Source organism: Nicotiana tabacum, chromosome 12, assembly GCF_000715075.1.
Source record: "Nicotiana tabacum cultivar K326 chromosome 12, ASM71507v2, whole genome shotgun sequence".
NCBI classification, from domain to species: domain Eukaryota; kingdom Viridiplantae; phylum Streptophyta; class Magnoliopsida; order Solanales; family Solanaceae; genus Nicotiana; species Nicotiana tabacum.
Window position 1 is genome coordinate 45,897,882 of NC_134091.1, and position 24,853 is coordinate 45,922,734.

A 24,853-nucleotide genomic window follows, 5' to 3' on the forward strand; every position below is an offset into this window, starting at 1 on the left:
TATATTTTTTTTTGGGTTTCCCTCTTATCTTAGTACAACCATAAATTTATTAATCCCAAAGCATTGATTTCAGCTCCAATCATGAGTGAAATAAGAAATAAGCTTTTGTTAAGAAATGAAACATAGTTACGCCAATATAAAATCATCTACATAACTCATGTCGTGATTACTAAACAATTTATGTTTTCAGTAAATGTTGAATTGGGAAAATATAATAATTTGTGGGGATATAGACAATTAAAGAAAGATTTTTAAAATCAACCAATTACAGGATTTATGATTTAAAGAACCATCGGAGAAGCAATAGTGATACAAGAACAAGGTGGAAATAAATTGCTCTCTCTTTCTCAAACGTCCCATCACAACATATAACAATCTTAGAGCAAGCTTGTGTCTAATAAACTGTTTGGACAAGTCGGAGAAATTAACTTATTTTGAGAAGTGATTTTTTCAAAAGTACTTTTTGAAAAAATACTTTTGGAGAGAATCAGTTTGTGTTTGACTAATCACTCTGAAAAATATTTTTGAGCAATAATTTGTGTTTGGCCAAACTTTTCAGAAAATATTTTTAAGTATCAAATTACGAATAAGGACATGAATAAATTTACTTAATACTAGTTAATATTATAAGTAAATAAATAATCTTAAAACTTTGTTATTAAAGGCAATAATTAAATCTTTTCATTTTATTTAAGTAAAATATGAAAAAAAATTAAAAGTACTTAATTCTTTTAATATAAGTTAAATATATTAAAAATCATTCAACAAATATAAAAGTATTCATCCCTAAAGTCACTATATATTAGAAAGTTATCCTAAAAATAGAATATCTCATGTTTGCATCCCAATTTTTTTTAATCTTGCATTCTCTTTTACTTATCTTTTTCATGAGCTTTTTAAATTTTTTATTTTTTCCTATTCGAGTTAAGATTTGTCGACTTAAATAGGCTTTAGTTTTACTTACATTGGAACGTTTGTCACATATTCGTCAAAATAATTTTATATTAGACTTTAAAAGAGTCAAATAACTTATATTTTTCTTTTTAGTAATAACTGTGAATATTACCGTAACAAACAAAAGAACAATACACCCAAGAGCACCTAACATCACAACTATCTTCTAGGAAGAGTATTGTGAATAATATGTCTGTAATAGTCACTAATTACATAAGATTTGTTGTATCAAACTATGACATCTATGAGCTTTCCTAGACAATTTAAATAAATCTAATCTTTTTATGATTTCCTTTTTTATCTGTGTTGTACGTACATTAGTTCCTTTGAAAACTTTTCAGTTCCTTGCTACTCCATGTGTGGTATATTATTGATACAGCTGCCATCATTTCCTTCTTGAATTACCTCCAATATAACTTATGTTTTCTCACTTTATAATTGAGGCTAAAAACTGTGTTGATTTTTTAATATTTGATATTCTAAAATTGTTAAATTATGACAATATCATTTTTTTTTAAATTATGATAAGATATTGCACAAGGTATTACTAATACATTATTATTTGTCTCTTAACTGATCACATGATCTTCTTTCTACAGATACAAAGAAAGACTTCATCATGCAATTCAGACATTCAAGTCCACAAATGAGTTTGTTCGACTATGGTATCAAGGTAAAGTATTGCAAACGAGTTTAATGCTATTAATATTTTTCTTAACTCGAAATAGTGTAGCTAATATAAATACATGTTACTTATAGGAATATTTTGTGATTCTGAAGCATATGTGCTTGATATATGCATTGAAATCGAGAAGACGATGTTTTAATATTTTTTTTAAAAAAATTAATCCCAAGAAGGCAATTATACAAAAGCATAACTGATTGTGGTATGTCCGAGAAAACATACAAAAGAAAAAAAAGTTTATCAAAAAGTATTGCTTCCGATGTCTTAGAAATATATATAACAATGTGCAGTTTTGTATATTTTACTCCTTATTTTATAAGTCATTAAATGTCCTCAAAATATATATGCAAATAAACAAATTTAATTTAGACATGTCTATAGTTTATTATTATTGGAATTTAATACTTTTAATAATTTGGATGATCTGAGAAAATTCACATGCAAGAAAGTAGGAGTTTACAGATATCTTTTACAACGAATTCATCACTTGTTCTTAATCTTGCAAACTCTCAACTCTCAAAGTATTAGACTTTGAAAACAATACTAATTGGACGTCGTCGTATAACTCTCCCTTTTCTTGTCCTATTAGGAAACCTGATCTGTATACCCTCTTTATATGGTGTGTAATGTTAAATTAGATTTAAATTATATCCAGTAATTAAAAATACCAGCTTTTATTAACTTTCTATTTCCTCATTCTATATTTCAACGATTAAATCCATTCTATGCATATATACATGTACATATTTATGTGAACAATTAACATTGATCTTTTCAAATTCTACTATAGTGTGTGCCGTGTATCTGTAACTGAATAGTGCATCATTTGGTTCTGAAAACCCTAAGTTTGAAGTTTGCTGTCTAAATTGGATATCTTAGTGCTCAAAGATTCGATTTTGATTTTGATTTTAGGGAATTCTTGAAATTCCTGGATCTGGGTGTGTGAAAAATTAAGATAAATGGCGGATCAAGAAGATGAAGAGTTAAAAATGGCGTTAAGGATGAGTATGCAGAAGGAGTCACCGGAGCCAAAGAGGAGCAAACCGGGAGAGGAGGTCGCCGGTGCCGTTGGGGAAGAAGGGGAGTCGCCGGAGTTGAAAAACCGGCGACTGCAGAGGGAATTGATGGCTGCTGCTGCTGAAAAGCGGATGATAGTGGCGGCCAAGAATGTGGCGGAGCCGCTGGCGGAAAAGAGTGTTGGGTCTGGTAGTGGGGTGGTGGAATGTAAGGATAAAAGTGTGGATTTGGTGAAGGGTGAGGATAAAAATGTGAATTTGGTGAAGGCTGAGGAGAAAAATGTGAACTTGGGGGAAGAGCTTTCAGTTGCAGAGGCTAATGAGTTATTTTCAATGATCTTTGGTTGTGAAGTTACCAGAGATATTCTTGGTCAGTGGACTAATCAGGGCATAAGGTATGGTTATATTAATGCCTTTCTGTTTGTGAGAATTGGAGTTGGGATTATGTGTTTGTGATAATTGAGATGTTGAATTAAGTTTACTTTTGCTTTTTCTTCTTTTATGATCTGATATAATCTCACAAGGTAATTTGTTCATCTAGCAATTTCATTCAATTACTTGCTATTGGCAATTGGATTTTTACTTCTTCTCCTTGATGACTCGTTCTTTCCAGTATATTTAGTGTTCTTATTAATATTCTTGGTTTCCTGTGTAGATAATCGTCTAACAAATAGCTGTTAAGGGCTATTTTATGTTCTTATTTTCTTTTCAAAATTTTAAAAAAAGGTGGGTAGGTGTGCTTGTATAAAACAAAAACTAAAGAATACCATTGAAAATAAAAAAGATCACAAAAAATCGAATTGGTAGAAATAAGCAGTTCTAGTAAGATGAGTGATATGATGAGTGATATGGTTGATGTTATGTTTGGCAGAGATTTAACGTAAGTGTCAAGGTATTATCCGCTTTGGCTCGCCTCCATTCAAGCCACCTCAAGCCTTTTCGGTCTCACGGTTTTGCCCCCCGGGCTCTAACCAAAAAGATGCCTCAACATTTTGAATCCTAAACTCGCCTTATATTGCCCGTAATTTCCCCCTCCCACTCCGATGTTGGAATTTGCCTAAGGCAAGTTTCACGTGGAGCTTCCTTTTCGAGTTCACCGCCAATAGTCTGCGGGAAGTTACAGTCATCTCCCTTTGGGACTTAGCGTCCTCGATGAAAACTTTTCCCAGCATTATACGAGGGGGTGTACTGGCTCTGATGCCACCTGTAACGGCCTAGGCCGAGGTGTCAAGGTATTGTTTGCTTTGGCATGATTGCTCTGGACCCTCAAGACCCACGGTTTTGTCCCCTTGGGATTTAACCTAGAGGAAGCCTCAACATTTGAATCCCGAACTCGCCCTTATATGGTTCCCAACTTTTTTGAGGTACTGGCCTTGATATCACTATGTGACACCAATGGTGGAAGGCAGACTGATGAGGGTGGACTAAAGAGAAGGCCTTGATATCACTATTTGCTACCAATGGTGGAAGGCAGGCTGATGAGGGTGGACTAAAGAGAAGGACTGTTAGGCTTCTAGGCGGACAAGTTTCCGAAGAAGGGTTGCACATCTGAAAGGGAGAAAGAAGGATCTATATAAGATAGAGCACAAGTTCACATACATCTAAGACTTCTTAATTGGCTAGTTGTAAATAGCCCCAGGGTTCACATGCTTTTGGACTCGACGACAGCGTAGCCCAAAGGATAAATACTGAGGTCTGTTGGGCAAAGCAAACAATACGTGCCATGAGTTTGAGCCGACAAGTATGATATCAGAATCATACTCCCATAGTACGATGATGGGGTAAACATCAACGTTAAGTTGAGTCCTTAAGGGTGTTGTATTTACGCCCATGACAGAGAGCGGACTGATCAGTGTTTTGGATAGCGTATGGCGACAAATAGCGACGAGGGCCCACTTCACTGAGGCGAGAGGCGCGCAGCGAAGCGCTCGCCTTTTTTATGTGAAACGACAATTTATACAAAAAAATAAAATATTATATATATAACTAAAAACTCAATAACAATAATATATTAATAAATATATCAATTTACAATATGCAATTAATTCTACTCTATAACTGAAAAAGGAGGAAATTTCAGGTTTGAAGTTAGAAGTTCTCTGTTTCTGCCTCTGCAAAAACAGGGTGCAGTACTGCTGCTCAATCAAAAACAGAGCCAAAAAAAAAAAAAAAAAAGAAGATCAGAAGAAGAAAGACGGAAAAAAAAAAAGAGCATAAACATACTCTCTGTTCTGTTTTTTGCTGCACTGTTGCTCCACAAAAAACAGAGCAAAAAAAATAGAAAGAAGAAGAGAAGATCAGAAGAAGAAGAAAAACTAAAAAAAACAGAGCGCACTGTTGCTCGACAAAAAACAGAGCAAAAAAAATAGAAAGAAGAGAAGAAGAAGAAGAAGAAGAAGAAGAAGAAGGTGGGAGGGGGGGGGGGAGGAACGAGAAAGAAGAAGAAGAAGAAGAGAAGCTTACCTGGACTGGGTGAACTTGGTTGCTCTGTTGTTTGAAGGTTGAAGAAGAAAGAAACGTGAAATCACTGCAAGCCCTAATGTTTTAAGTCGCTGGTCTTTTTTTAAAATATCTGTGCCTTTTTCTTTCTTTTTTTTCAAAAAGCGACGCCACAGCTCGCCTCTCGCTACACAGGCAGAGGCGCTCGCCTTTTACAATCGCAAAGCAACAGAGCCAAAATAGCGCAGGTTGCTCGCCTCGCCTCACGCTATTAGCGCTGAGGCGAGCGCTATTTATAACACTGGGACTGATAAGGGTTGGTCAAATAGAAGAACTGGCTGGCAAGTATGACACCTGAGAATCCCGCATCGGAAAAAGAAAGAAAAGTAAAATGCTATATGAGATAAAGCACAAGTTTATATAGCATGCGTACTTTTGTGCTCGATGATGGCGTAGCCAAAGGACAAATATGTGAGGACCAAGGGAACAATTCGTGCCATGGGCTTCAGCTGTGAATTTAAGACACCATTTTAGGATTCCATATCCTAGTACCAGATATGTACTTCTCAATATAAAAGTAAAATAAGTTTTTTCTGGTTTTGAAAACACAAGATTTGTTAAATTGCTAATTTTGCCTTTCTAAATTTATACTTTCCTAATTGAAATGAGATACAAAACGTTTTTGTTCTCTTAAAAAAGACCATTTTGAAGTGTTCAACCACATCAGACCAAACCATAGCCAAATACTCAAGGTTGGTTCTGGTTTCAGGTTTAGGCAGGAACCAACAGACCATGCACACGGCACACCTCTTTTGATATTGGGTATTCAATGTTATTCGTCCTTCAAGTAGTCCATCATCACCGATGCTTATCCAAACCCCCTGCACCTTAAAGTAGTGTCCTTTTGGTGTCTATGACCACCATCCAATATAACTAGCTAAGTGATGATAGATTTTACTTATCTTAGAGGCGTTTATGATGTGTTACCTAATGCAAAGTCTGTCGTAGTTTGTCCTTTGTGTCGAGTGTTTGTAGAGGATGGTGTCATTGCCTCTTTCTGAACCTTGTATACGTACTCGGGGGAAATTCTAGTACGACTTAGAAGTTTACATAATGTTGTTACTGGTATTGTAGGTTCTCTTAATCTAATCTTTGCTTATTTAGGTTGAACATTGATACACGGACTTCTGATACTTGAAAATATATTTTATAGATTTAGTCCTGATCCAGATACATCAATGGGTTTAGTGCAGCATGAAGGTGGGCCATGTGGTGTGCTAGCAGCAATACAGGTAATACTTTGGTTCTCTCTTGTTTCTTCTTGAATAGGAAAAATACATAAGTTCTACCCTAAACTTGTCCCAAAAACTCAGTTGCATACTTAAACTTTGCGGGTTTCTTTTTACCCTCTTATTCTTGACCAAGGTGTATTAATTATCCCCCTCAGAGGCTGAAAGAGTGTTAGTGGTAAAACACAAGTTAAAAATGAATTAAATTGCACAAATGTCATTTTTAATAGGATAAAAAAATTAAGTTTTTGTTAATCTTTTCTTTTTATTTTTTATTCTTTTGTTTTTCTTCTGTTTCTCTTTCTCTTCTTCCTTTTCTTCTTCCCTACAATTACATACAAAAAGATCCAACTCTATGAACGAACAAGGCAGCAACAAAAATCGACCTCTGTTCTTTTTCTTCGGACAGATCTTTTTTTTTTTAGGATCTGTTTGAGACCCCCTTTTTAGAAGTATTTCACAGATGAGAAGTTGGAGTTAGCAGTAAAGAGCTGGTATGCCATTAAAATAGTGAAAGCTACAAAATTCTGTTGCCAATGCAACAACTATATCCAGCAGCATCGTTGATGCTAAGTTAGAAGGTTTTGACAGAAAGAAGAGGAAGAGAGGGAATGAGAAATAAAAGAAAAATAAGTAAAGTAATAGGATTTGACTGGAAAAAGTTTCCGCTAAAAGACTGCCAGCAAATGCTTTTTTGGTGAAATGTTCTCACTTAAATCCATTTATGAAAATATTAAAATTCAAGATGTTGAAAGGAAATCAATTGGATGTTAATTTGATATTTGACCATGGATGAATATCACTTTAGAGAGGAGATGTGTTTATTTTGTGTGGTGAAGGTCCCTCTGGTGGTGTATATGTGTGTTTCATGGTGTTCAAATTAATTTAGAGAAATGGAAGAGGGTGAGACGTTGGAGATAAGAACAGGAAGAAGCACAAGGATTCTCACATTGTGTGGAATGAAGGGGGAAGCTGGGTCACTAATGGTGACATTCAAGTTAAGTAATTTTAATATGTCTATGTAAAAAATCCTATCAATTTTCAGAGAGAAGGGAAGTGAGGGAAATAGAGTTTTCTGAGGTAGATATTAGAATATGGTTTGGTGTTTCATAGCGGAATAGGGATGTTGGTAGGTGTTATGGAAGAGGGAGGAAGGTGATGGAAGATGAAGTGAAAAAAATGCAAAAGGGAAAAAGGAGAGAGAGAAAATTAGATGGCATCTACATGGCTTTGATGTGGTAGGAGCTTGTGAAACACTGCCCACCACAAAAGTGGTTCTTTATTTTTAGGGAGGTACTGCTTGTTGCTACTGCTTCTTCTTTTTCATCTTTCCTTTGAGCTGAGGGTCTACCGAAAGGCGGAAACAACCTCTCTACTTTCTCAAGGTAGGGGTAAGATCTGTGTACACATTACCCTCTTTAAACCTCTCTTGTGAGATTACACTAGGTTTTTTGTTGTTGTTGTATTTTTAGGGAGGTAATAGTTACACTTTGAACAAGAGTAAGGGTAAAAGAACGCCCGCAAAGTTCAAGTGTGTAATTGAGTTATTGGGACAACTTTAGGATGGAACTTATGTCTTTACCCTTAGGAATAAATCAAAGTTTCTTAGATAAAGATGAACTGATTGTCATTTACTCTGGTTTATTTTTTTGCAGTGGACAGATAGGTTTCAACTTTTTTGAATTTTTTTATGTTAATCACTTAATCTTATAGCTATTTTCTGCAGCAGATAGATAGTTTTGGACTTGCTTTGAATTCTTTTATGTTAATCTCACAGCTACTTCTAGTGGTCAAGAATGAAACGTGTCCCTGTTGTACAGTAAATTTAAAGTATTTGCTAGAAGTTAGAAATTGAGATGGTTTTACAGCCATATGTATTGGATACAAATGTCAGTATTAATTAGGAAAAGTTGCAGTGCAAGTATGCATAAATTTCTTGTACATTCATGGGCATCCTCTGTCACTTCCAATAAATAACCAGGTACCATTTTGTTCTGCTGGATGGCGAAGTATTTGGCTTCTTACTCTTTAGTACTTTATTTTGTGCACTCTATGTAATTGCACACCATACTTTCATTTTACTTGATTCTACATTCATCGTACTCCCTGTTCGACTTTAGCATCTTTTGGACTCAATTTAAGTGCACGTAGTGTTCCATCTCTTTTTGACAAAGGTTCCATGATTCTGCAGGCTTTTGTTCTGAGATACCTATTGTTTTTCTCGGAGGAATTAAATATTGTTTCACCTAGCTTGTCCGCCAATGTTGGTTTGAGAAGATTGGCTGACAAAGAATCTGCTGGAGCTGATATTTTTTCATCTCTAAGTGAAGAGAAAAAATCAAGGTTGATATTGTGAATCTTGTTGCTATGTGGGCATATTTTATTGGGTTTTAAAGCGGATTACTGAATTTATGTCTCATTGAGACCTTTTTATATATTTTACTGCTACAAGGCTCATATATTCCTGAGATATATTTATTGCACATCACACATTTTTTTATTTTTTTTAGAATGGTAACAATATATTCATCAGCACAAAAATATGTGCTGCTAGTCAAATTTACAAAAAGATACCAGGGAGTTTAATATGTCTTTTTAAAGGACTCTACACACTGTAATATTGACTCTGTTTCAACTACAAAACTTCACATCACACTTGTATTTATATGTGAATACTTCCTTTCATGAGTGAAAAAAAAAAAGTAATCCCCTACCCCAACGTGACAATTGCTGACTGCAGTTGGTGGCCCTTTTCATTGTCTCCTGATTGTTAGTTGTCCGATTGAATTATCTCTTCGTTATGTAACTGGAGTACTTTTTTGTAAATGCTCCTGGGAAAATTTTGATATTTTTAGACAAATCCTGAGAAATTCTTTTCTTTTCCTTTTTATTGATCGGGGACAGAGCATTGGTCAGAGGCATGGGTGAGATATTGTTTATGTGCGGAAGCAATAGAAGGGTTGTGATAGCATCTTTGAGAATACTTGATGGTAACCTTGATGCGTCTGAGGGGCGTTCGAGTGATGAGGTAAGCCACTAGATGTCTGCTAGGAATTAGTTTTCCATGTACTTGTTAAAAAAAAATGAATTTGTTTTCCATGTTGCTCCTTTTTGTCTTCCTCCTGTCCAATTTCATTGTTTGGGGAAACAAGCAATTTTTATTTGAGTACGCATATTTCATACTTCTAAAATATATCTAACTAAAAGAAAATAGTGATATATAATACAATTTTTATCTTATTTCTAAATATGTAACTATTATATAAAAAAGTAGAGGAATCAATGTTGAATTCCTCACTGAAAAATAAGTTTTTTTGACCCTTGTTCTCAAAATGTTGTCTTTCTTTTTGGCACGGGGAATGCATTCCGAATCTGTTTTACATGTCCTTTTTTGTTTTCTTTTTCCTTTTTTTTTGGATAAGAGATTTTCACTTGTACCTTATGGATGTAATGCTTAATCAAGAATATGTGCATGTGAAGGTGCTTGCATTTAATAAATCTCTCTGTATTGGTGAATGACTAATGTTTGATTTTAATAGGTTACTGTGTTTTGTTATACAGGTCATTTCTAAAGCACTTGAAGGTCTCTCACTTGAATCCGGGGCTAACTTGCAAAAGGTTTTAATCATTAACACATATACATCATCAGTAGATGCCCTTCAAAGACTTGAAGCACTGCTCCCAGTATTCCGAAGTCGTATGGGAGCAATGCTGTTCCTAATATCAGCTCTGCTTTCTCGTGGAATGGTAACTTCTTTTTTATTTATTCACTTGTGTGTATGTGTGTGCGTGAGGGTAGGGTTTTCAGCTCCCCATTTTTGCTACAACATAGAAGAAGAGTAGGCTGTTTCGTTAGGACCGGTCCTAGTTCTGTGTGTAAGCATTGCTGAACAAGATGAGAGTAGGACATTTACAAAACTAAAAGTGAACAATGGATTCATGGAAACAATTTTAATCTTCTCCAAAATGATTAAGAGAAATGATCATTGACAATAGCATATATCTTGTAGTGTATTAGTCCTTTTAACGGATATGTCTCTCTCTCTCTCTGTACAGGACTCTGTTCAAGCTGATAGGGATGATCCTTCTCAACCTTTGGTTACAGCACCTTTTGGACATGCTTCACAGGTATCCAGAGATTAATAAAAGGCTAAGTTTTGGTGAATATATTGTATGCTCTTCTCTTTTGTGTCAATTATGGACTTAAGTACTGGTTAGACTATGTTATATTTTATCTTTCCTGGAACAGGAAATTGTGAACCTCTTGCTTTCTGGGGAAGCAGTTGCCAATGTGTTTGATGGGAGGATGGATTTGGGTGGTGGCATGTTTGTGAAGGGTATCTCCACAATGGTGGAAGTTGGGTTTCTTACTCTGCTAGAGTCCCTAAACTTTTGCAAGGTTGGCCTGCATTTGAAATGCCCGAAATGGCCAATATGGGTTGTTGGCAGTGAATCTCATTACACTGTCTTATTTGCTCTTGATACGAAAGTTCAGGAGGAGAATGAACTTGAAAGCAGGGAAACAAAGATCCGTAGAGCTTTTGATGCACAAGATCAAAGTGGAGGTGGTGGATTCATTAGCGTGGAAGGTTTTCATCAAGTCCTTAGGGAGACTAATGTCAGTCTTCCCACCGATAAGCTTCAAAACCTCTGCAGCAGTGGATATATTGTATGGAGCGAATTCTGGCAGGTTCTATTAGACTTGGACAAGTGTTTGGGAGGACTAAAAGATCCTAGTGGATTAATGGGGAAAAAGGTCTTTGATCTTTACCACTTCAATGGGATTGCAAAATCGGTTATGAATGGAAACCAGGTTTCATCTTTAAATGATTTTCCGGTACAAAGGCCTAGACTCACTAAGTTGAGGGTTTCAGTTCCCCCAAGATGGACGCCGGAGGAGTTCATGTCTTCAGGCCCCGGTACAAGTGATCCTACTGCAGGTAAGGATTCTGTTACTGAAGTTTCAAAACCGGAACCTTCTCAGCATGCTCCTTTGGTTGACTGCATCCGGACACGCTGGTCCCGAGCCACATGTACTTGGGAAGGTGATGCACCAAGCATAGTTTGATTGGTATTATTGTTGATATAGTCTGAAACAGCCACCTTGTTTTCTGGGGATTATGACGTAGAGCAGGAGTCAATTGAAGTGTGATGCGACGCTCACAGCTTTCTGGGCAGGAAGATTTTTGTCATTGCAGTTTTCCATCAATGAACACAATGCAATACCATTTACAACTGTGTGCTATTGTAACTTTAAGATTCTAGTTTGATTTGGAGAAGTCCAATTCTGAGTATAAGAGAGGCAGTACTGTCGTTTCGAACTTGGGGCATTAATTTATTCTCCTTGTGCTGTTGATTAGGTATTCCCCCCTTTTTTCTCCGAAAGGGATATCAATAAGCATTGGTCATTAATTGTTGTTGTAACTGTAAAAAGCCTCTCATCTTTGCGGTTGATTAGGGAATATCTTATTCAGAGAAGTGTTTGTCTCAAATACATGGTTCTATTATATTTGTTAATGGTTGGAATTCTTTAAACCTCCATTCTCATGATTCTGGTCGATAAGAGATCACTGAATACTAGTACTACTTATATTTTCCCTATATATGTGGGTTGGCAAGTGGCAACAAAGCTAAACAACTTCCTACTATTTCCTTCCAATCCCAAAAAAGACTTTTGCTTCTAAACCTTTTTCGCTTGATCGTTACTTTGTGTTCTTGTTAATACTGCACGCTATTCTCCATCTGTAATCAAACAAAATAAACAGTCTCGTCTCATGCGAAATCTATCAAACCATACTACACAATAAATGAAACTCGCTAAAAGTAATCAAGTGATAAAGGGAGAGTGTTACTCTCTTAATAATATAGGGAAATAAGGCCAAACTTGAGGGACGATAGATGTAAAATTAGTTTCTGCAAGTTCTAAATATCAGGTTAATGATGCAATGTATAAATCAGTAGTAGTAGCTAGTTGCTGTAGAACTTTTTGCTCTTGCAAATATCAATTCAGTGAAGTTGTCATTGATTCTTGCAAATATCAACTAAGTGCAGTTGTCAATTGATTCTATGAAAGATGGACAATCTTTTGCTTCCCACTTCCCTTCACCCCTTCCCCCACCCACGCCCAAAAAGTAAAATAAAAAGAAATTAAGGAAAAGAAAAAATGTTGAACTTTCCATGAAACGAAATTCCGCTTTGCATGTGAGATTGTCCCAAATGAACATTGCAAATGTTACAGTAGCAGTGAAATACAGAGTGGAAGTGCCAAATACTGGTAAGCTTGCTAGCCCAGTTTAATCCAGAACAAAGTAATGTGGAACCTAAATTGTGCATAAAAGGAAATATAGAGCTCAAAAAAGAAAATTAGTTAGATAAGAACCAAAATTCCCCAGAATAAATAGCATGATGTCCACAGTCCATGCGGAGAGTCAAAGACCATGTGGAGACGCAAACTGAGGTCTAACAAAGACCAAAGATATTTAATGACAAGCCAGAATTTGGAAAGTTTTACAAGATACCATCTAAGAACAAAAAATGCCATGCCGAATGCTGGAATGCTGCTCCGTTAAATGGTATGCTCTGCTCTGAGTAATCCGGAACGAATAGCTATTTCACAGAATTTTTGCAAGAATCACCCTCAGCTGAAGACTGTCTTGGAGACATATAGCTATATTCAGACCCATAGGCTTCCAAAGGCTTCTTCAAGTGCCCTTTTCCTGCTTATCTCTAGACTCCACCCTCCAGCCCTAGCAGCCTTCTCAGCTCTTAGTTTCATCGTTTCTTCATCTTCATACTCTAACCCTGGAATTGATCCAACTGGAAGAGGCTGTGTTGGCCGTGGCTGAGCTATACCTCCGGCAACTGCAGGGGCATAGTGCCCTTGTGGACCAGTACTAGACCCTGCCTGAGGGCCTTGGCCCAAAGCCTGTAGAAATGAAGAAAAACTCAGTTAAAAATAAATTGAGATGATCTATATGATCACTTTTTGAGAAGTGATAGGTCAATATGACAGAAAACGTAGAGTCAGCGACTATTAGTAACCTCACTCGCTCACTTTTCCTTTGATCACATACATTTTTGTGTAGGAACCATCACTATCCTTTTGTCCCATTCTACTATTAGTAACCTCACTTGCTCCACTTTTGAAAAAGCAAAAAAAAGATAATCCTTTGTCAGTCACTATAATAGACTCTTCAGGTCAAGATGGCATGTAGTTGGTAGTGGAGAAATCATTGAAGAAGAGGATATCAAGCTAGTAACTGCTCTGCCTTGACTAAATTAACTCTAAATATGACCATCAATAATTTATATATTGTGCACATAAAAAAGCAGAGAACATCTTTAGCAGAATGCTACAAGTATGGTAAGTAGCTCAGTGTAGATTGTGCACATAAAAAGAAGAGATGGACGACTTTAACAGGATGCGACAAGTTTGATAGGTATCTCATTTAAGACCCATTTTTCATATTTGAAAAAAGATTTGCAAGAGCTCATGAAATAGTATTTTATGCGGACTGGTGAAAAAAAGGTGGTGGAAAAGAAATACCTTTCTATTTTGGTTTTATGAGAGACATTAAATTGCCGAGGTGCATTAAATTGCTTGTCCAAGCCACTCTCAAAGTAACGTGAAAGTGGAAACTTTCAAGCGCGAATAAGCATATTAGTTTCAGACTTCCAGTCATTGCTAATAGCACAGTTAAAATAAACGAGTGAACAAACCAACAATCTCTAACAACTTCTTTAAACACTACATGCAAAGTAATTTCTAAACTTTCTTTAGCTTATCCCCTCAATAGTATCTCAAGGAAGATGAAGGACCCTGAATTTACCGTATTTATCTGACTTAATTTAAACCAGTCAGGTAGAAAGAATTTAGAAGTGAGAAATATTACAGGAACTAATAAGGGCCTGAAGTCCCAAGGATATACTAGTTTTATGCCATTCATGGCATCATCCATATTAGCAAGAGAAGACCATACTGTACTCAAAATTTGTTCAAACCATGCAAATCAATACCATAGAAATTCCTGTTTAACTATATGCAAGATGTTCTTGATTTAATTGGTAAGATTTCTGTAAGTACTACCACTTTAAATCTCTTTCTCATCATAAACTTTCTCAAGTCTCAAAAGGATAACTGCCGAACTAGTAGTTGCAAATTTGCATAGTAACAATTAATTACTTCTTTCAAGCTTAATTATCTTCTTAATTTTGTCCAAATGACATTTAACAGCAAATTTTAGTTGGAGGTACTATTAAAGAAAATGAAGCATAAGAAGCCTAGCTTGTGTATTCCAGGACAGACAAACATTGCAAGAATATAGGATTTTTTTGAAAGAGGATAGCATTCAGCATAAGAAGCCTGGATTATGTGTTGCAGGACAGCGAAAAACATTGCAAGCATTCAGGAATTGAAAACCTCGGAAAGGAAAGAGCACAGTGGTGGCTTGACCGATGAGCACGAGACCCCCAGTGGGAAGAGATCAAAGTAGCCTAGGTTGAGTGTACAACAACAACAAAATCCAGTGTACTCCCACAAGTGGGTTCTGGGGAGGGTGATGTGTACGCAGACCTTACCCCTACCTTGGTTGAGTGTACCTAATACAGGAAATAAGCTGAAAGAGAAATCCGAAAAAGGAGGAGATAACAATACCAAGTTTTCCCACTGCATGGGAAAATGTCACCAAAGATGTAATTTTCTTACAAATCATTGTCAGGCTTTCTCGAAGGGTAATAAAGACCAGGGAAGATTCTCTGTACCAACTTGTCAGGAAAAAGTATTCTAGGGTATCTAGACACTATACGATGTGTTTGGTTGGGGGGGGGGGGAGGCATAGACAATATTAAGAATCAGCCTTGATAGAAAGGAGCTTAAAAACCTTAAAAAGAGGTCGAGTAGAACTGTTCAGATGACAAGGCACCTGGTCAAATGGTTTCATCCTCGCCCTCAGCAGTCTTATTTTTATTTTTTCTGGTCTTTTTTTAAAATAAGGTAACTTGCCTTCAGCATAGCTAGGATGTGGGGAAAAATGATGTGATGGAATGCATGGACCAATTCTACAGGATGTGATCGGTTTCAAGGAATCTTTAGTTCGTCGCTTTTTTGGGATAAGTTCATCCCTCATAGTATAAAAATGAAGAGGGTAGGTGCAGTAGAAAAAAAGGATTTCTGGCCTATAAGCTGGTAAGAGTGTAAAAAATCATGGAAAGGTACTGTCAATTGAGTTGAAAGTGCTAATAAAACACCTTAAATCAATTGAAGGAGGGAGAGAGTTTAGACGCCGGTTATCAAATGAAACTGTAGATTCGAGGTTGCGATGCAGAAAACTGAAATATACCGCAGATTAGATAATTAAATTCACGATGAGCCCTCTGTGATGATTAATGAAGCTCTTAAGGATGTTTTTGGGAGCTGTAGAGGCATCCAACAAGAGACTCACTGTTGCTCTTCTTATTTGTTAGAAAGCTGAACTGTAAAATTTGAATGGAAAGGGGAAGGGAATCATGAAGCATAACAAAAAAATTTATTAATGAGAGAGAGAGAGAACGAGAATCTTAAATAGAGTACCCTAATGAGCTAGTTAGTACGGAGAGGAATAACTCCAATTACAAAGAGATTAGCTAATCACAAGGAAAAACAAAAGACAAGACCAAACGGACTACTTATAGCCAATCGAAAACAAAATTTGCACTTTAAAACAAAAGGGAGATTGTTAAAATGGGGGAAGTTGTGGAAGAAACGGCCAGAAATGCATCATGGATTGTAACCATCAGAAAAGGTGAAGTAGTGGAAGACATGACCATCACGGGCTGCAACCGAATGCAGCATGGGTGGTAACTATCTGAGAATACAATAACCACCACTTAATGGGTTGTAACCATGAGATAGTTGAACAATATCCTCCATGTAAGGCTTATAATATTGAACAAAAACAGCCAACTTTTCTCTTCATGTCTCCGTGCTAACAGAATGCACCCTATCATATGCCTTTCATAAGCCTGTGCAGCAGTTAAGTGGATTTTAGGTGAGCAGGAGGAATTAAAACATCTCCATTTCATGCGTCTGACTTGCAGAAGATACATTGTTTTTTTGTGACCCACAGATAGCACAACAATGACCTAAGGATGCTAGTGCGGCTTGAGGTTATATCCAGTCTCCACATCAATGAGGATACGGAAAAAATTCCAGTAAGGGAAGTACCTAAACTTCGTAAGCTAGTGTCAACAGTTTGACCAATCTCCCCACAACATACTTGGGCTTGCCTCTAGGAGGTAAGTTCAAGATGTTAAACCTTGAAAACCCATCAAACAGAAAATTGAAAGGAGATTCGAAGGCCAAAAAACCAAAACATAATTATTGATGACCAAGAAATCCTTATGGGGACAAACCTTAGGACCAACCGCAGCCTTTGAAACTCGGGATAGTGGACACGCCCCTCCAAAAAACAATATTTATCGAAGGTAAAAAAACATTGACGAAGTCGGTAGCTCTCAAGTATTCCTACGCATTTCATGTCATTATTCAATACTCCCTTGCTAGTGAGAATGAGAAAGGCAAACTAATGGAGAGATGGAGAAAGGACAAAACCATCCATTAGGGCGGGATAGGCTACTTCCTAATTGAGGCACGAGGATTGGGCATTACCAGATCAAACTTATGGAGATTTGCATGCAAAGACCAGGCCCTACTGAGGAAGGTGATCCTGGCGAAGTATGAATGGCAGCTATACCTTGAGGAGGTTGCTATCTGATATGGGACAAGCATGTAGAGGGGAATTATGAGGGACATGAAAGAAATATCTAGGTTCATTTATTTCATGGTAGGTAACGGTAACCACATTTGCTTTTGATTGGATGCATGATTTGATGATTTAGCACAAAAATCAGAGTTCTCCGCCTTATTTTTTTATCATGATGAAGGAAGCTATGATAGCTGACATGTTCGGGAGGAAAGAAGGTCAAGAGTTGCTACTCACTGCTGTCAAACCCAGCTCCCACCTCTGTGGCCATGGAAAACCATTACAAAGTGAAACGTTTCACTTGGCTGAGTTATATGGAATGGTGCAACCTCAAAATTCATTTTGGTGAAAGCATCTTCTAATTAGTGGAAAGTGAGGTTCATGTAGATGTCGGTATGGAAGACTAAGCCACCTAAGAAAGTAGGTTTCTAAATATGGTGGATCACTTGGCAGGATTATTTGACGAGATGAAAACACAGTGCACTCAGCATTGTTTATGCAAAATGAAGGGAGAGGAAGTATATCACCTACTACTACATTGCAGTTTTATAACAGAGCTAGCGGGCTTAGTTATTTCATGTTTAACATATTGGACTAGCTGGAATATTGGCAGAACGCAATATGGGAACTAGGAAGATTGTTGTTCGGAAAGTAAGACTTGTGGAACACTGCTCCTCTTCACAATTGTTTGTCTGATGGGGAGTAAAGACTAAACAAACTTGAAGGTGTTGAAAACCCCTATTGGAGAGTCAAGATCTCTATACTTAAGGTATATAAAGGATTTCTCGTATTGCATAAAACTACAAATAGTTGGTTGAATTAGTATAGCTTTGCTATAAATTCATAAATTGCAATGCAACACCAATTTGGTGTGACATTAATGAGATATTCAATTGTATAAATAACAAAAAGAAGAAAGAAAGAAAATGAAGCCTGTCTTATGCATGGGAAGGTTGGAAGCTCAGTCATTGGGTTCATGGCGTTTCGCTTATGCACCGTGGCCTAGATGTCTGCCATTTGCATTCTTGTGACACACATAGCCTGGCTATAGTTTATACACAAGCATATGACACAGACACATGCACCAGGCATTAACCAAGGTCACAGGAAGAAAGGCGCATATAGCAAAAGAAACTCAAGGGAAGATAGTTAGTTGTGATTTGAGTCAGATATATATGCTTCTCTATTGATTAGAAGGGATAGGGGATTCAATTAATTCTATCAACTACACTGTATAACTTTGTATTGTCTGGATTTTAACTCATATCTTTTCAGTTTATATTAAGGCTGATAATTATCTCTGTACTGTATAAGGTCATGGCGTCATGCATCTTTACCCCTGGTCCAGTTACAGAAAATGGGAAAGAAAGATGAGTACGTAGGTTATTCCAAATACTTTTGTTAAATGGTAGATAGGATCCATATTCCAATTAATTCTTATTTTCCGTAAAAAGAGTGAAATTGGGAAGGAAGAGAAGTTAGAGAAAGCTGTCCTACACTATCACTGACTCCGCAAGGGAGCAACAGTAAGCTTATTCGTCAACATGAAAGTTAAAATTGGAAAATGCGGAAGCCGGAAGCTTGAGATGTTTATGCCTCTTGCTGAACATTAAGAAGTTTCCAAAATATTTGACCACGGTTTACCAGAATCAGAAAATAAACATAAATCTTAAGAGTGTGAATATTAGATCAACTCACTGCATCACCATCAGGCTGTGTAGGCTGTCCCTTGCTGGCTGCCAAGGCTGCTGCATATTCTTCAGCCTAGTTCACCACAGAGCACTATATGATTAGAGAGAGAGCAGTTCACAAAATACTAGTGCTTCGCATGCAGCAGTTACTAAAAACTATATCCTATCTATGACAACAGAGTATCATAAGGACGAACCTTACGTGCTTGAGCAATCATGATTTGCTCTGCATTTTCTCTCTGGTACTGTGCAATCTTTGCCTCAATAGCGGGAACATCTATTCCTTCAATTAAATTGAATACTGCAAATGACAGCATTCCATTAAGCAAAATGTTAGGATTTTCAACTTCAGCAAATCAGTAAATGAAACTTACTCATATCCTCCACTTCCTCTAAATAATCATTGTACTCGCGCAATGACGGGAAATCCTCTTCTCTTTTATTAAAGCTGCAAAACTACATGTTAGAATTAAAAGAGGTATCTAGAAAAGAAAAAGGAAGGAAAGAATGCACCAAGAAGAGAATTTCATGATAGTATAACACCAAGGGATTGTTTGGTTCACATACTAGTTATGCATGGATCATAGTGCACACATGTGAGAAGCCCGCTTGACATGGTCTGGACATGTCTTGCGTCGACCTCCAAATGCACTAGTTTGTAGGTGCGAAACTATGGCGAGTGAAGGTGCTAAAAGTACAAGAGGAAGGCCTAGAATAACATGGAAAGAAGTTGTCTTGAAATACTTACAATCTCTTGGCATGCACACAGACCTAGCGAAAATAGGGCACAATGGAAGAAAGCAATAATTAGTTGAGACTATGTTTTAGTCATGTTAGTACATTTACTTTAGGTTTTATGTTTTCTAAGATCTTTTAGTCATATATGAGATCTATATGCCAATAAAAATATAGAGAACTTCTAATACTAATTATTAGTTTTAATTGTATAGTATACTAATTATTGCAAGATGAGCTTAAATGAAGCGGTATGCTCAGGATTCATATAGCAAACCCAACTTGCTTGCAATTGAGGCGATAGTTGTTGTACTAGTCATGCTTTGTAACAATAAGTCCAAGGGAGTACTAATATTTAAAATGAAGATTTACCTTTTAATGGTGCAATTTACCAATACATCCCCTAAGCATGTCCTACTTGATTTTCACTCAAAATCATCCCCTTCCATTATTTACAAATATAAATATATTTCTCCAGAAACCAACTATTTACTCACCACAAAATCAAAGAAAAGCCTCCAGCTTTGCAAAGTTTCTCAATAACATATTTATCAAAATAAACTGTTGCAACACAGAGAAAAAAGAAGTCCAACATAAAAAAAGAGATAAAACAGACAGATGATTAAGTGAGGAGTTAGGGTTTGTTTGAGATTACATGCTGGCAATGCGTTTTCTGATGGCCATTTCTTTGCCGAAGGCATTATTAGTTCCTGACACCACCACCATTCTTGGACTTCCAGCCCCTGAATTACAACTTTGTCCTCCTCGAGTCCTCTACATCTAAAGGGAGAGAGACAAGGAAAGAGATCACCGGCGGTAATGGAAGTCCAGCGAGAAGAGATCGGCGGTAATGAAGGTCCGGCGGTAAGTTGAGACTTCGCTCTATTTAATGGAGAAAGAAATATAACGCAAGTTTTATTTTGGCGAAATAGATAAAGCGCCTTTTAAGTGTCCCAATGACCATTTGAACCCATAACTAACACCCTTTTCATTTAAACATTTCAACTAACCAAAAATTGAACTCAATAAACACTCGACCTAGTCATCTCCCGTCGCGTGTAACACACCTCCGGATTCGCGCGTGTATAAGTCATCCTATCGATAATAAACGGATTTTTTGTGAAATTCCAAAAAAAAAAAGCTTAATGAACTCCCTAATTTAAATTCTCAAACCCAACCCTAAAAATTTATTTCACTTTTCAACTCCTCTCCGGCCGCGTCTATCTTCTTCCTCCCTTTGAAGAAAATTTCTTTTCTTCTCCCTCCCTACTTCTGCTATTTCAATGGAACCCGTTTTTAATTGCAAATGTGGCCAAATTGCTCCTTTAAAACTTTCGTGGTCACCATTTAATCTGGGTAGAATATTCTATGACTGTAGATTTGAAAAAGTTACCGGTGGTGGATGCAATTTTTTTCGTTGATACAATGTTGAATTATCCGGACACTATACTAAAGTCATGTATGAATTATTAAAGAGGGTAAAAAATCATGAAGAAGAAAAGTCGAAGATGATGAAGAAACGGAGGACATTGGTGTGGTTGCTTATAATTGTAACTGTGGGTTGGTTTTTGAGGGAATATTCTATTATTTAGGCGTATGGTATATGTATATGGGCATGTAACCCTGTTTGTTTTACTGCAATGTTGTTTTTGATTTATGGCCAATATTGCCTATTCAATGTAGTTGAAATTTATAATGTGTATGATGAAGTTTTCAATGATCAAATGTGTTTCAGTTTCTGCAAAAAATTATACTGCTGAAGCAAAGGTAGACTAATCCAAAAAACTGGGCTAACAAAAGTAGGTTCATATTACATCTCATACGAAAGTAAGGTTCATACATATGACCAAACGACCATCATAAGTAGGTTCAAATTACTTTACAAAAAATATTTCATATAAATGACCAACAAAATACAACAAACTTCTTTCTAAATTTGACTTTGACATGAGTCAACTGGTGTAGATGAAGTAGAGGTTCCAGCTTTCATCTTTTTATTGGAAACTGCAGCATCCCTTTGCTTTTGAAGTTGATTCCCTGTAACAGCTCTATTCCCTTTCCACTTAAGACCATTTGGTCTAAATTCAAGATCTGCATTAGTTTGTGCAGCATTCATCAAGTTGGCACCGGTTGAAATAAGTCGTTCACTTGGCCTACCAGGCTAGAAAATATAGTGAGTTAGTAAAAAATAATGCAGAAGCCTAAGAATAGAAAATACAGAATAATACTTCTCACACTTACATTAATGATACTAGTTCCTGTTTGTGTGTCTGTGTACAAACCAAAACTAGAATTTCTGGTCTTTTTCTTTCCAGCAGAAGCATCAAATGATCTTGTAGTAGCAGAAATAGATGCACTGGATGCAACAGAAGCAGCAAGTGATCTTCCACCTCTTCCCCTACTAGTTCATCCACCTCTACCCCTATAATCACTTCCTACAGTTCCTCTACCTCTTCATGATGGTGTGTTACTTCTTACTTTTGATGTTTCAGCACACAAGAAAGATGGGGCCACTGAAGTTTGGGTTGTGGTAGTTGATGTACCTGCAGCTTGGGTTGTATAACTTTGACTATCAACTTGTGTGCTTGATTGTGTTGTTCTATTTGACCTTTCCAGATTTTGTGTTTGTTTGTCCCTAGTATAAAGTGACAAGTCATTAATCAAGTACTATGATGTTTGGAGTTGAGATGATTCTATCTTGGAGCTTTATTGCAATGTACTTGGTTGTATAAAGTTTGTTCTTGTTCTTTGTTGGGCATTTATGGACATGTATGTATGTCTTCACAGTAAAGTTCCCTGAATCCTTATCCTTACTAGCAAATATGTGCCACTTACACTTTTCATGCTTACACTTAATTCTTACTCTATCTTTCTCATTAGGTCTAAGCTTTAAAGAAACTTTATATTGAATAGCATAGTCAGAAATAGCTTTCCTAAAATCTTCTGCATTATCAAAGATCATGCCCAACTCAAATAGAGGAATTTTAGCATCAAAGGCATACCTGATCTTTTGACTTCTTCTAGAAGGAAGATCAGCACCAGGTTCAGCAAGTAGGTCTAACTCTTCATCACTGTCTACACTCCCAGCATCTGAGCTGTCCAAATACTTTTCATCCCCATCTAGCTTTCCAACATATTTATCCTTCTTATTTATCCCTATGTCTTCAAATCCCTTATCAATCCCAGCCTCACCAAGAATTACATTTTCTATAAAAACAGGTTTTCTCCTCTGTTTTCTCTTACTTTGTAATCCAACATCATTTGCATTTTTCTTCAGCCAGTTTCTATTTAATTCCCTGGCAGCATTCCTCACAGATCTTAACTCATCATATATCTCACTGTCATCTTCTTCTGGAATATCTTCAAGGTCATCTTCACCAAAAATTTTATCTTCAGACAGATTTGTATCTGTTTCATTACTGTTGTCATGATCTGCAGCTGCACCCTCTTCAACATTTATATCCTCATCTGAAAATGTAACCCTATTTTGTTCTGCATTTACACCACTACCCTCAACAGTATTTACTTATATATCTGCAATACCCTAATCAACATTTACTCCAATACCCTCATCAATAGTTACATTAATATCCTCATCAACATTTACATCAATGCCCTCATCAAAAGTTACATTAATGCCCTCATCAAAAGTTACACCAATGCCCTCACCAACATGTACACTAACCCCTTGACCACCCCTAATTTCTGAATTAATTATAGCTTGGTAACTATCACCACCTTGTGAGGAAGGTAAATATCCCACGGGGACATCCTCCACAACCTCTAAATTATATATCACATGACTCACATAGACATTAAAATTATCCCCATCATTCAGGTCTTTAATCAAATTTAATAGTTGATAGTCATTTTTAATTGGAAAACATTTCTGAGTTTTAGGACATTGAACAAGGAACCCACCAACTGAGTTGTATCGCATTTCAGGGGTTTCTGTTGTGTAAGACAGAAGCTCGGTCAAAGAGGAATGTTCTTTGTCCACCACATGCCCTATATTTTCACCCTCCCCCACATACTTTCCGTCAATAAGGTGACCCCTATGGTGAAAGACAACACCAATATATTCGTCCATGTGACTCGGTACTAAAAAAGACAAAAGAAAACCAGTCAGTTTCCCTGACATTTTTAATTTTTTAGAAGAAAAAAAATCCTAATTTAATAGCACCATAACATACACATATCAATAAAATACAAAAAGACATAATCTAAGCATAAAAATAACATACCTTTATGCAATAATCGAAGTCACTTTACAGCCGACTCCCCTTTGCACAAAAACTACACTGTCAAAACCCTAGGACGACCTTCAGGTGATAAATCGTGAGCCAACAATCAAATTCGGACAAATCACAATTAACCCTACTTAGTATGTGAAAGAAATGTTGAATTTTGCAACGAAAATGCCGATTAAACCAAGCTTAATCGAAGAGATGAAGATGGGTGGCATTCAGTGAGAGAGAGAGAGAGAGTTTAGGTGTTAGACGGAATGTTTGAGAAAAATTTAACCCTTATGTTTTAAGTTTTTAATTAGACACCTTTTAATTGTTTATTTCTTATTGTTATCCACGTGTCGGTTTCTTATTAGTTCTTATAATATACGCCGGAGGTGTGTTACACGTGACGGGGTTGACTAGGTCGGGTATTTATTGAGTTCACTTTTTAGTCACGTGAAATATTTAAATGAAAAAGGTCTCAGTTGAGGTGTTCAAATGATCGTTGGGGACAACTTAAAGTGGAGCTTTAGGTATTTCGCCTTTTATTTTCTTTGTCTAATGATATTGGTGTTGTTGAGCCATGTCCAAGTCTAATACTAAAAATTTAATTTATACAGTAAGTATATTTTTATTTCTCTTTTGTTCTATAATAAAACCAATAACCATCTTAATTATGAAAAAATAACAGTTTGGCATTTTCTAATAAGAAGGGTTGTTTTAACTAAAGAGTAAATTGTACTTACAAAATAAGAAATTGAAAAACTAAAGAAAAATAGTTTTTTTAGACATATAAATCTTTTACTTTCAAACAAGTACATGGCACAAAATCTCGTATTTTTTTTTATTTTTGAATTTTATTCCACTGAGCTTTAGCATATGCGTGATTAATATCACTCTTTTCCTAAACTATATTTGTTTGGAAAATATAAAAAGTAGTTTTGCTTAAGAAACATAAAAGATACATATGCTAAATTTTATTCTTTTACTAGGAAATTGATGAAGTTACTTATTAATAAAATAATATTTTGAAATAAATAAATTTTAAATGTTTACATTCAAGATAATGTTTATGG

The 24,853-nt window shown here is 36.3% G+C and overlaps 2 protein-coding genes across 3 annotated transcripts; one reads left to right on the forward strand and one right to left on the reverse strand.

The window, feature by feature from the left end:
- The first annotated feature begins 2,142 nt into the window (after positions 1 to 2,142).
- Positions 2,143 to 11,918, forward strand: LOC107807365 (uncharacterized). The gene is made up of 7 exons (XM_016631726.2): positions 2,143 to 3,050; positions 6,308 to 6,386; positions 8,575 to 8,726; positions 9,288 to 9,411; positions 9,945 to 10,130; positions 10,440 to 10,511; positions 10,633 to 11,918. The coding sequence occupies exons 1-7, from the start codon at positions 2,599 to 2,601 to the stop codon at positions 11,449 to 11,451; spliced, it is 1,884 nt and encodes a 627-aa protein (XP_016487212.2). The 5' UTR covers positions 2,143 to 2,598; the 3' UTR covers positions 11,452 to 11,918.
- An 809-nt stretch (positions 11,919 to 12,727) lies between these two features.
- LOC107807356 (uncharacterized) lies at positions 12,728 to 21,138 on the reverse strand. 2 transcript variants are annotated; one of them, XM_075226441.1, is made up of 6 exons: positions 20,204 to 21,138; positions 20,046 to 20,109; positions 19,188 to 19,261; positions 19,011 to 19,114; positions 18,821 to 18,886; positions 12,728 to 13,308 (listed from the first exon to the last, which is right to left on the reverse strand). In XM_075226441.1, the coding sequence occupies exons 1-6, from the start codon at positions 20,247 to 20,249 to the stop codon at positions 13,057 to 13,059; spliced, it is 606 nt and encodes a 201-aa protein (XP_075082542.1). In that variant the 5' UTR covers positions 20,250 to 21,138; the 3' UTR covers positions 12,728 to 13,056. The 2 variants fall into 2 exon arrangements, with proteins under 2 accessions (XP_075082542.1, XP_016487201.1); XM_016631715.2 differs by lacking the exon at positions 20,046 to 20,109 and having other exon boundaries at positions 20,204 to 21,103.
- Positions 21,139 to 24,853: the final 3,715 nt, after the last annotated feature.

Bases quoted from the DNA above. Each gene is read 5' to 3' on its own strand.
- LOC107807356 (XM_075226441.1), bottom strand. From the start codon at position 20,249: ATGCCTTCGGCAAAGAAATGGCCATCAGAAAACGCATTGCCAGCAT. The intron at 20,110-20,203 runs GTAATCTCAAAC...GTGTTGCAACAG, and splicing joins AGAAAACGCATTGCCAGCAT to TTTATTTTGATAAATATGTT. The intron at 19,262-20,045 runs GTGAGTAAATAG...GTAGTTTTGCAG, and splicing joins GGCTTTTCTTTGATTTTGTG to CTTTAATAAAAGAGAAGAGG.
- LOC107807365 (XM_016631726.2), top strand. From the start codon at position 2,599: ATGGCGGATCAAGAAGATGAAGAGTTAAAAATGGCGTTAAGGATGAGT. The intron at 8,727-9,287 runs GTTGATATTGTG...GATCGGGGACAG, and splicing joins AGTGAAGAGAAAAAATCAAG to AGCATTGGTCAGAGGCATGG. The intron at 10,131-10,439 runs GTAACTTCTTTT...CTCTCTGTACAG, and splicing joins CTCTGCTTTCTCGTGGAATG to GACTCTGTTCAAGCTGATAG.